Source organism: Chiloscyllium plagiosum, chromosome 28, assembly GCF_004010195.1.
Source record: "Chiloscyllium plagiosum isolate BGI_BamShark_2017 chromosome 28, ASM401019v2, whole genome shotgun sequence".
NCBI lineage: Eukaryota > Metazoa > Chordata > Chondrichthyes > Orectolobiformes > Hemiscylliidae > Chiloscyllium > Chiloscyllium plagiosum.
Window position 1 is genome coordinate 2317686 of NC_057737.1, and position 12514 is coordinate 2330199.

Genomic DNA, 12514 nt, shown 5'->3' on the forward strand with positions numbered 1-12514 from the left:
GCAGACTTTGCTGTCTCTGCATTCCCCTGAGAAGCCATTTTCCCTGGCTGTATGTATCCTAAACAGAATATCTGTTAGAGTGAGAGATGGCCCTTTAATTGACATGGGATATTTGGGATAGTATCAGGAAGACTTTATTCCTGTAAAGGGCAAAAAGGAGTGGAAATCTAGAACTTTGTTTACCTCAAAAGCTTAGATTATAGGTCCATCAAACAGTTCAAAATTGGAATTGATATTTTTAAAATGTGGAATAAAGAGCAAGCTCTATACTTTAGCCACATTTTGTTTAATTGTATGTATTTTTAAAAATTGTTTTGTCTTTTTAATTGGCATGTTATGTTTTTCCCTCAGTCTGGAAGAAGCTATAAATAAACTAAAGCAGGAGAAGGAAGCTTTAGAGCTGTCTGAGGCTGAGGTCACCCGCTTAACTAAGGCTCTGGCACTTAAAGATGAGGAGCTACAAGAACTGTCCGATACCCGAGCCGAGGCTGCGTTGATAGCAGACTATAACAAGGTAAGTGAGAAACAACCAAAGCATGATGGACGATGGTGGATTGTATGGGAAGGTAGCTGTACAATTCAATTTTATTAAATCCCAACACTAGTGTGACATTTGTGGTGCAGTAGGGCTAGGCGGTGAGACTTGGTCATGCTTGAACCCTCTGTGTACCTATAGGAACAGTGGCCAAGCACTTAGTTAGACACCCCTAGCTGGACTACGGTATCTCTCCTGAAGGATGTGAAGATATTTTACTATAACTGATCCAATGGTAAAGCTGGCGTTTAGAGGGAGGAAGTGTTGTTGACCATCAGAGCGTCGAGTGCTATGGGATTTTGGGGAGTTGGTGAAAGCTCAGCTATGGTTCAGAGGTCCTGAACATTTGAATGGATGTGGAGCTGCTAAAGCAACAAGTGGGTTGTCCTGTGATGGATGCTGAGAGCAGTATTTGTATGGAAATAGAACAAGGGATTGAATCTGACTGCATTGCTCTGGTGGCTGGTATGGACTCAGTTGGCAGAATGGCCTCTCCTTCTGTGCAAATGACACAATGAAGAGCTTTCTTCCTATCCCCTTCTCACCCCCACGCCTGTCATGTGTAATACCAGTTTTATACCTGAGCACCTCTCCCTATGATTCCTTATTTAGACCCTGCAGCTTCCATGACCTCTTTCTCTTGATTTCCATTCTCTTCAGTTCTCTTGTGTCTGCTTTTAAATTATACATTTTATCTGACTAAAATTACAAAAGATTGCAAAACCTCAGTAGGGGCTGCTGGCATTTAATCTGTCTGTAACTGGATTTGCATTTTCACATCCTCTCCTATACCCATATTCTTCAAGATGGGCTCCTGTCATTTTTAGCCTGACCTACTTCTGGCCTGTACTCTAGAGCGATGGCCTGAATCTCAGGAGCTTCTCCCAGGAAACTGGGTTATGCTCCAATTATTGGCACAGATGAGCTTTTAGGAATATATGGCTTCTTTAAACATCACTGGTTAAACCTAATTCAAAATGAAAGAGTCTAACTGGTTCATGACACGGGGGCAGCACGGTGTTCAGTGGTTAGCACTGCTGCCTCGCAGCGCCAGAGACCCGGGTTCATATATGGCTTCTTTAAACATCACTGGTTAAACCTAATTCAAAATGAAAGAGTCTAACTGGTTCATGACACGGGGGCAGCACGGTGGCTCAGTGGTTAACACTGCTGCCTCACAGCACCAAGGGACCCAGGTTCGATTCCAGCCTCGGGCATCTGTCTGTGTGGGGTTTGTACATTCTCTCCGTGTCTGCATAGGTTTCCTCCAGGTGCTCCGGTTTCCTCCCCCAATCCAAAGATGTGCAGGTCAGGTGAATTGGCCATGCTAAATTGCGCATAGTCTTAGGTACATTAGTCAGAGGGAAATGTGTCTGGGTGGGTTCCTCTTCAGAGGGTCGGTGTGGACCTGTTAGACTGAAGGGCCTGTTTCCACACTGTAGGGAATCTAATCTAATCTAAACTAATGAAACCTGGAGTGGAGGCAATTAATGCTTTGTGCATAACGTACTGTCCACCTTTTAAAATCTGCATCTTTAACAGACTTGGCTTTGTTCTGTCTATATTGAACCCTATCTTGAGCAAATTGGATTTGTTGCTGTGATGTGTACATTCTTTATCCTGTGCTAGGTGCTGCTGTTTGAGTTGTCCAGTCTTCCAAGAGTCCTGATATCCTGGCTCCCATGGTGCATCGAATTTACCCAGTTGCTTTTTTTGTTTCAGTCCCTCTGTTGTTGTCTTTCAGTCTCTCATTGTGACCTCCTCCGGCCTCCAAGCACTCTGTGACATCTGATCTCTCAACTGATTTGCTGCATAATTGCATACTCTCCCCTAATTGTGATACCATCTTCTGATACAACATCACACCCGAGAACCCTCTTTCTCTCTCTCTTTGTATATCTTTGACTTACTTTGTCTTCTCCATTACACTCTCCTGCATTCTCCTTTCAAAAGTTTCAGAAAACCTAATGTTAACTCTGCTGGTCACTTTCTAGCCTCCTCTCATCATCCTTTGGGTGAACAGCTTTGGAACCTGTGGCTGTATTGAAGATGACGTGAAATTGCATTCAGAACTTTTAAAATAATTTGCGAATTGAAATGTTTTGTAAGATGAGAAATTTTGAGAATAGAGAGAAAAATTATTCCCTTAGGCAGAAGAGTCAAAACCAGTGGTAACAGATTTAAAGTCGGTTAGCAAAAGGAGTGACAGGAGATGAGAATTATACTGGAAGTTTTTGGAATCTGGATAGGTAATGAATATAAAACAGTTCTGGGACTAAACGCCAGCATCTCTTTCAAAGCAACAACACAGGCCAAATGGTCTCCTGTAATCTGTGATTTCTGTGTTGTCGGAGCCATTCTTTGTGTAGATAGGCCTCAGCCCAAAGTGTCTGTCTTGTCTCGCTTGCTGAGTATGTGAAATCAGGATCTCAGCACCACTATTCCCACTGTTACCACCAGGAGTTTGCACGCTGTGATCACACATTCCTGATTCCTTGTGTGTTGGTCAGCCATATAGGAAAGGATGCTAGTTTGTTCCCTGGTCTGTACTGAGTCAACTAGAGTAGCAGCAAAGGAGGTTATGAGGAGATTGTCCTGATTAATATAACACTTTTTATTAGTTCATGGAATTGACTGGCTAGACCAGCATTTATTACCCATCTCTTATTGACATTTGACATAGTGATGATGATGATGATGATGAGGCACGTTCTCGAAACACTGTAGTGCATGTGATGTAAGTTAGAGGGTGTTCCAAGATTTTGACCCAATGCAGTGAAGGCATTACAGTTCTAAGTGAGGCTGGTGAGTGACTGGGACAGGAGCTTACAGATGGTGGTGTTCCCATCTGTTGCCCTTGTCCATGTAGGTGATAATGGATGTGGATTTTGAAGGTGTATTGGTGAGTTGCTGCAATGGATCTTGGTAGATGGGACTTGCTGCTTTCACAGTACATCAATGGTGGAGAAAGTGAATGTTGAAGGTGGTGAATGGGCTGTCAGTTGAGTGGCTGCTTTTGTCCTGGGATTTATGAATGTTGTTGGAGCTGTACCCATCCTGGCAATTGGGGAGTATTCCTCCATATTTCTGACATGTGGACTGACTTTGGGATTTGTGAGTAAGGATGAGCAGGGACTCGATACTCCGGCTCACTGGGCAAACAGGTGGATATCTCGAGAATCGACTTGTAGAAGAGGTTGATTTCCTTGGATCTAAATTAGGATCAAAGTGATCTCTTAGATTAGGCCTGGTTACTTGGGGAAAAATTTTTTTCATTTGTAGCCCACCCTCAAACCCCCACCACCTGCCCAAAGACTTTGTAATTGTCTATCCCCAGGAATAGTTTTGTCTTGCCTATCCTGGAAGAATTCTTTTGCCTTGGATTGGGGAGGTCTACAGTAAGGTGCTGTTAATGTACCGTGACTGTATGAGACAGGCTGGTTGGAGCAGAAAGACTGTCACTTTTATAAGTTGGTGCAACACAACACTGCGTGGCTTGGACCGTGGAATCACTGGGTTTGCTACTTAGGGAGATTTCTTGCAAATGTAAACCCTTGAATATCTTTTTGTTCTGTTCACTTGAACCAGTTTATGGAGCAGGAGCTGAAGGTGTCCCGTGAGCATTTGCTGGAGATGGAGGGGCAGCTCAGTGAACACATCCGCCTCCTGCATGATCGCAACCTGCAGTGTGAGGAGCTGCGGTGAGTGAGCTAGCGAGCAGACTCCCTGACCCTATCCTTTCCCAGAACAATGTTTGAGTGTTCCTGTGCATGGAGTCAGAGAGAACTGTAGTCATCCAACTACGGCACAGGGTTCAATGGATAAAATTGATTAGTGACCTCTGGTGTTTCATTGGAACACTGTTCCACAGTAAGGTTGTAAACAAATGTCTGCATAAATTACATTGGAGCTGACTGTGGAAAACCTATCTAGCGTCTCACTGAGGAGGCTCCTGTTTGTGTGTTTTGATTTCTTCTAAAGGTAAGGAAGGATTGGGCAAAGAATTGGCAGGTGAAGTACAACATGGGAAGGTGTTGGTACTTTGGTCAGAAGAATAGAGGCTGGACTGATTTCTAACTGGGGAGAAAATTCAGAAATCCGAAGTGCAAAGAGACTTGAGAGTTCTAGTCGAGGATTCTCTCAAGGTAAACTTGCAGGGTGAGTCAGTAGTTAGGAAGGCAAATGCAATGATGGCATTCATTTTGAGAGGATTTGAATATAAAAGCAGGGATGTACGTCTGAGGCTCTACAAGGCTCTGGTCAGACCATATTTGGAGTATTGTGCTTGGTTTTGGGCCCCATATCTCAAGAAGGATGTACTGACCCTGGAGCGTGTCCAGAGGAGGTTCACGAGAATGGTCCCAGGAATGAAAAGCTTAACATACCAGGAATGTTTGAGGTCTCTGGGTCTGTACCTGATGGAGTTTAAAGGATGAGGGGGGGGCAACTAATTGAAACATGCAGAATACTGAATAGCCCGGACAGAGTGGATGTTGGGAAGGTGTTTCCATTGGTAGGAGAGATTAGGACCTGAAGGCACAGCCTTAGAGTAAAGGGAAGGCCTTTTAGAACGGAGATAAGGAGAAACTTCTTCAGCCAGAGAGTGGGGAATCTATGGATTTCATTGCCACAGAAGGCTGTGGAGGCCAGGTCACTGAGTATATTTAAGACTGAGAGAGAGAGAGGTTCTTAAGGATCAAGGGTTACTGGGAGAAAGTGGGAGAATGGGGTTGAGAAACTTAACAGCCATGATTGAATGGCATTGCAGACTCATTAGGCTGAATGGCCTAATTTCTGCTCCTATGTCTTATGGTCTTGAGGGCAGTATGATGGAGTGATGGGGGGGGCTGATTTTTAGGGCCAGATGGCGGAGGGAAAGGGCTGGAAATGATTACAGCAATAAGGTGGGATGGGGCATTGAATAATTTATAAAAGAGGAGAGAATCTTTAGCATAGAGGTTACTGGGAACAGTGGAGGTTGCAGGGGGAGGTCAGTAAGCTACGAGTGGAATACCTTTGAAGCAATGTCCTGGCATTTGGGAGGCGACCTGTACTCTGACATTGACTGAATGTGAACGAGCCCCCAATCCTGTGCAATCCTCATTTGGTATACTAGTAAAACAGGAGTCTGTCTGTCTGTTTCCAAAATGTCAGGGCTAAATGTGAGGAGTGCCAAAGGAACCTGGATACAGTTAAGGAGGATGCACGAGGGATGTTGCTAGAGATGGGACAACAGATGAACCAGGCCACGGTAGAGATCTCTGCTCTGAAGGCTCAAATACAAGAGGTCATCAAGTCAGCTGGAGCCACTATAAAGAACTGGCATCAGGTGGGTCTCCTGTTGCTTGGATTCTTCATGTAGCTGTGGTCTTCCTGGGAGCAGAAGGCACAGTATGGTTCCTGAAAACCCAAATTGTGAGGAGGATCACTGTGCTGATGACTGCCCAGTGACTCACTGGACAATGTATTTGGATTTGGATATTATTGTCTTTCCCTCCATCAACAAAACCCACTTCCTTGCACTGCTGTAGCATTGTCCTTCTCAGCCACTGTCTCAGCTCATCTGCTGAAAATCTCATCCACAGAATTGACTATTCCCATAGATTCCTGGTCTCGTATTTTCCACCTAAAGCTCTGCTGCCATCTCCTAACTCACAATTGGTTTCCATTTACCCATCACTACTCCTGTGTTCACTGACCAACAGTGACTCCTGCTCCAGATACACTTCCGTTTAGAAAATTCTCATCCACAGAATCATTCAGTATAGAAGAGGCCTTTTGATCCATCAAGTCTGTGTGCCACCAGAGATACACTACTACCTGCACTGGTCTACTTTCCTGCGCTAGGCCTGTAGACTTGAATATTATAACACTTCCTGTGCTCATCCTAGTATGTTTTAAGGGTCATGAGGTTTTCTGACTCATCTATTCTCAAGCATTTCAGACCCCCACCACCCTGTGGGAGAAATCTTTTATCCTCCAATAGCCTCTAGACTGCCTGCCTTTCACCTTCAAATTATGCCCCCTTGTTGTTGATTCCTTGATTTCTCTTCTCTCTTTCTATAGCCCTTTATAATCTTACACACCACTGTCAGGTCCACCTCTGCAACCCCCCCCCCCCTTTTCAGTCTCTCTGCTCCAAAGAAAGCAATCCGAGCTTAGCCAGTGTCCCGCTGTAGCTGAAATGCTGTATTCCGGTGAATGGTAGTGGTGAATATTCTCTGCACTCCCTCCCAGTGCAGTCACATCCTTCCCCTAGTGTGATGACCAGAACTGCATGCGCAACTCCAGCTGTGGCCTAACCAATCCTGTACATGGTAAAAACAATGACTGCAGATGCTGGAAACCAGAGTCTAGATTAGAGTGGTGCTGGAAAAGCACAGCAGTTCAGGCAGCATCCGAGGAGCAGTAAAATCGGCGTTTTGGGCAAAAGCCCTTCATTAAGAAATCCTGTACGTCCCAAGATCCTTCTGTTCCTCTGAGCTTCCTTGTGTCCTGCCATTCATTTCAGTAGTCCCCTGTCTCTTCTTCCAAAGTGTATCACCTCACACTTATCCAGGGTTAAATTTCATCAGCCACTGATTTGCCATCTGACCAATCCATTTATACCTTCCTGTAACCTAACACCTTCCTCCTCTGTGTCATCTGCAAACCTCCCTACTATCATTACCACTGCCTCTGCCCCGTACCCCAACCTTCTTATAGAACAGAGAACAGCACGGTACAGGCCATTCAGCCATGATATTTTGCCAAGCATTTATCTTAATGCAAGATCAACCTAACCTACACACCCCTCAATTTACTGCCATCCACGTGCTTGTCCAGCAGTTGATTAAAAGTCCCTAATGTCTCTGACTCTACTACCACCGCTGGCAGTGAATTCCACACACCCACCACTCTCTGTGTAAATAATCTACCTCTGACATCTCCCCAATACCTTCCTCCAAACACCTTAAAATTATGCGCCTTGTGACAGCTATTTCTGTCCTGGGGAAAATGTCTCTGGCTATCTACCTATGCCTCTCATTACCTTGTATACTTCTATCAAGTCCCTTCTCTTCCTTCTTCTCTCCTGTGTGAACAGCCATAGCTGACTCAACCTCTCTTCATAAGATAAGCCCTCCAATCCAGACAGCATCCTAATAAATCTCCTCTGCACTGTCTCTAAAGCATCTACGTCATTTCCTATAATGAGGCGACCAGAACAGGACACAATATTCCAAGTGTGGTTTAATCATGATTTTATAGACTGCAGCATAACCTCGTGGCTCATAAATTCCTCTGTTAATGAAAGCCAAAACACTATACGCCTTCTTAACCCCATCAACTTGGGTGGCAACTTTGAGGGATCTATGTATGTGCACCTCAAGATCCCTCTGTTCCTCCACACTGCCAAGAATCCTGTCTTTATCACTGTATTCAGCATTCCAATTCGACCTTCCAAAATGAATCACTTCACATTCATCCAGGTTGAACTCCATCTGCCACTTCTCAGCCCAGCTCTGCATCCTGTCAATGTCTTGCTGTGGCCTGCAGTAGTCCTCAATACCACCTACAACACCACCGAACTTTGCTAATGGCAAAGTTACTAACCCACCCTACCACTTCTCCATCTAAGTCATTTATAAAGACTACAAAGAGCAGAGACCCAAGAACCGATCCCTGCGGGACACCACTGGCCACCGACCTCTAGGAGGAATACTTTCTATCCACTCCCACTCGCTGTCTTCTTTCTGCCAGCCAATTCTGTATCCAGACAGCCAAATTTCCCTGTATCCCATACCTCCCAACTTTCTGAATGAACCTACTGTGGGGAACCTTAACAAATAGAGTCATAGAGATGTACAGCCCGGAAACTTTGGGCCAACTTGTCCATGCCAATCAGATATCCTAACCTAACCTGGTCCCATTTGCCAGCACTTGGCCCATATCCCTCTAAACCCTTCCTATTCATATACCCAACTAGATGTCTTTTAAATGCTGCAATTGTATAAGCCTCCACCACTTCCTCTCGCAGCTCATTACATCCACGTACCACCCTATGCGTGAAAAGGTTGCCCCTTAGTCCTTTTTTATATCTTTCCCCTTTCACCCTAAACCTATGCCCTCTAGTTCTGGTCTCCCCTACCCCAGGGAAAAGACACATGCTTTGCTGAAATCCATATACACCACATTGACTGCTCAACCTTCGTCACATCCTCAAAGAACTCAATTCAGTTTGTGAGGCATGACCTGCCCCTCACAAAGCCATGCTGACTATCTTTAATCAATCTTTTTTTCCAAATAGTCATAAATCCTATCTCTCAGAATCTTTTCCAGTACCTTGCTTACCACAGACTCAAGACTGGCTGGTCTGTAATTGCCAGGGATTTCCTTTATTCCCTTTCTTGAACAGAGGAACAACATTTGCCTCCCTCCAATCATCTGGTACTACTCTCATGGAGAGCGAGCATGCAAAGATCGTCGCCAGAGGCACAGCAATCTCACTTCTTGCTTCCTGTAGTAAACTTGGATATATCTGGTCTGGCCCTGGGGACTTATCTATTTTGATGCTTCCCAGAATTTCCAGCATATCTACTTCCTCAATATCAATCTGTTCAAGCCTATTAAACTGGTCCACAGTGTTCTCACTATCCACAAGGTCTCTCTCTCGTGAATACTGAAGCAAAAAAACTCATTTAGGGCCTCCCCTACCTCTTCAGACTCCAGGCACAAGTTCCCTCCACTATCCCTGATCAGCCACACCCTCTCTCTGATCATTCTCTTATTCCTCATATCAGTGTGGAGCCCTTTGGGCTTTCTCTAATCCTTCTCACCAAGGCCTTTTCATGCCCCATCCTAGCTCTCCTCAGTCCATTTGTGAGTTCTTTCCTAGCTATCCTGTAATCCTCTAAAGCTGTGCCAGACCCTTCCTTCTTCCCCTAAATAAGCTTCCTTCTTCCTCTTAACGAGGAGCTCATCTACATCACTTCTGAATATGGCAAACAATGAGGGACCCAGGATTGATCCCTGTGGTTCACTGCTGCACACTGTATTCCAGTCTCTGTCCTGTTTTCCAATTCCTCTGCTGTCTCACCCTTCCTTGTTTTTGCTTTCACCCTCCTTATTAACCTCAGAACTCTGCATCTCCAATTCAGGTCTCTTCAGCGTTCCTGCTTGTGCGTTCAGCTTGCCTGAGCCCTAACCTCTGGAATTACCTCCCAAAATCTTCCACTCTTCCTTTTGAAGGTGCTCCATGAAACCTAGCTCTAACTGTGAGAGAGATATTAGGACAGGTGACTATGTTGGCCCATGTCAAACTCTGTTCCTCTGAAGAGCCTTGGTGCATTACCGTGTTAAAGCTGTTGACACAAATGAGTGTCATTTGGTGATGTGGAGCTCCAGTATTGTTGAAAAGAGACCTGGAGTTGTCCAAAGCTTTCATCTTCTCTCAGGACAGATTGAAAGAATGCAAATCTCAAGGGAACTAATAATTTCACAGTTACTGAAGTGTTGCAGGGCTTGAAGGTGTTCTCATACCTCCAGGCTGTTTACACCTCTCTCCAATGCCGCCTTGTCCTTCCTGAAGTGTGGCACCCAGAACTTGACGCAATCCTCTACCTGAGACAAAGTTAGCATCTGATACAAATAACAGCACAGAGGTAGACCAGAATCAGTGTCTTGCTTGATATTCCTGTGATACGATTATTTTGTTTTCTTAAGAATCATCCAGTGGCCATTGCAAAGACTAACCAACTACTCCCAGGAAACCAAGCACAGGAGGAGACAGCAAAGGAAGTGAAAGAGAGTGCCAAAGCCAGTGAAGGTAAATCCATGGGAAGAGCTGAGAAATGAAGTGTAGGGTGGGTTTGATACTTTCTCTGGATTTGAATGGCAAGGTGAGGATCTCCTTTTAAGGATTTTGCTCACAATTCAACTCTCTTCCTCTCTGTGCACAGAATAAAATAAAACCTATTCAATGTCTTCAAGGCAGTTTACAGGGAACTTTGGTTTGCAGCTAAATACTGCACACAGCAAGTGACATCAAGGCTGCATTCGGCAGAGTGTGGCATCATTGAATCCTAGCAAAACTGGAATCAATGTGTGTCGGGGACAATTTTCTGCTGGTTGGAGTTATACCTGACACATAGGTAGATGGTTGTGGTTGTTGGAGGTTAGTCATCACTGTTCCAGGAGATCTCTCCAGGAGTTCCTCCAAGGTAGTGTCCTAGGCCCAACCATCTTCAGCTGCTTCATCAATGACCTTCCCTCCATCATAAGGTGAGAAGTGGGAATGTTTGCTGATGATCTCACAATGTTTAGTACCACTCGTGACTCCTCAGATATTGAAACAGTCTATGTTCAAATGCAACAAGCTCTGAACAATATCCCGGCTTGGGCTGACAAGAGGCAAATAACATTTACACCACACAAATGCCAGACAATGATCATCACCAACAAGAGACAATCTAACCAATACCCCTTGACATTCAATGATGTTACCATCACTGAATCCTCCAGTATCGACATCCTGGGGGTTACCATTGATCAGAAACTCAACTTGATGCACCATATAAACACAGTGGCTGCAATCACCTCCTGACTTCCGAAAGCCTGCTCACTATCTACAAGGCACAAATCAGGAGTGTGATGGAATATTCCCCACTTCCAGCAACACTGGCAATGCCTGACAATGTGGAAAAGTGCACAAGTTTTTGTCCTGTACTCAAAAAGCAGGACACATCCAATCTGGCCAATTACCACCCTCTGAGTCTACACACGATTATCAGTAAAGTGATGGAAGGTTCATCAGTAGTGCGATCAAGCAGCACCTACTCAGAGTTAGCCTGCTCAGTGATGCCCAGTTTGGGTTCTGCTAGAGCCCATTACAGCCTTGGTTCAAACATGGACAAAAGCGATGAATTCCAGAGGGGAGATGAGAGTGACAGCCCTTGACATCAAGGCTGCATTTCACGGAATGTGATGTTGAGGAACACTGGCAAAACTGGAATCATTGTGTATTGGGGATGGAGAGGAAGCAGTCTCTTTGCATCCACTTGATTAAAATTCTGAAAGGCCTTAAAATAAAAGCCTATACTGGCCACTCCCTAATCTTTTACAGCAACACTGTACATCATACACTATATGTTCGAGTCAAAATTGATACAGGTTTAGTGTCACTTGCCAACTTTTCAATGCTATCCCTACAAATAAAGCGCAGTGTTTGGTTTACATTCTGCTTAGGGTTTGGTGACTGAATGTAGTGATTATTGTATTTGTCCAGCACAATCTTAGTGTTTCTCTTACCCCACCTACACTCTCTAACCTTCCAAGAAATGTGACTTCCCCATTCTTCCTCTCAAAACTTGTATATTTGTTTGTTCAATTTAATTTGACAATTATTTGTGCAAGTTTGTATAACTTTATTAATGTCACTTTCTAGTTTTCAGATCTCAGTATTGACTAGCTATCTGCTCCAGCAACCCAAACAGCCAAAACGTCATTCACAAATTTAGAAATTGTTTAATTCCTGAAGCCATATTGATAAATGTAAATTGAGGGTAGCAATAGTATCTCACCATTGATGCTTGTGAAACAGCATTTCTCCTCTGCTGCTCTGGATATCTCCCATCATACACTTCTATGCCGTTTTGCACATGCTGTCTAGATTTTTGTCTTGAGCTAGCTGCATGGTCCATGATTCCATAGTTTCTGACCTCCTATTAGTACATTATGGGGCACCTTATTGAAAGCCTTTTGAAAATCGAGATAAATTGCATCAACTTCATGAGTTTATCTACTCTGTTGCCTACTCAAAAAAAATCAAACCGGACAGCTCATTCCATACACTAACCACCCTTAGTGAGAAAAAGTGCCCCTTAGGGTGCTTGTAATTCTTTCCCCCAGAGGAAGTGGTGGCAGCTGGTACAATTACAGCATTTAGATTAGATTAGATTACATTACAGTGTGGAAACAGGCCCTTCGGCCCAACAAGTCCAC

The 12514-nt window shown here is 44.4% G+C and overlaps 1 protein-coding gene across 1 annotated transcript in view; it reads left to right on the forward strand.

Moving 5' to 3' along the window:
- LOC122563881 (sperm-associated antigen 5-like) overlaps positions 1-12514 on the forward strand; it is a 50447-nt gene that overhangs the window by 20434 nt on the left and 17499 nt on the right. Inside the window, exons 9-12 of the mRNA XM_043718086.1 lie at positions 352-514; positions 4124-4236; positions 5690-5864; positions 10238-10340. Of these exons, the coding sequence (XP_043574021.1) occupies positions 352-514; positions 4124-4236; positions 5690-5864; positions 10238-10340 (554 nt within the window). The remainder of the gene's footprint in view (positions 1-351; positions 515-4123; positions 4237-5689; positions 5865-10237; positions 10341-12514) is intronic.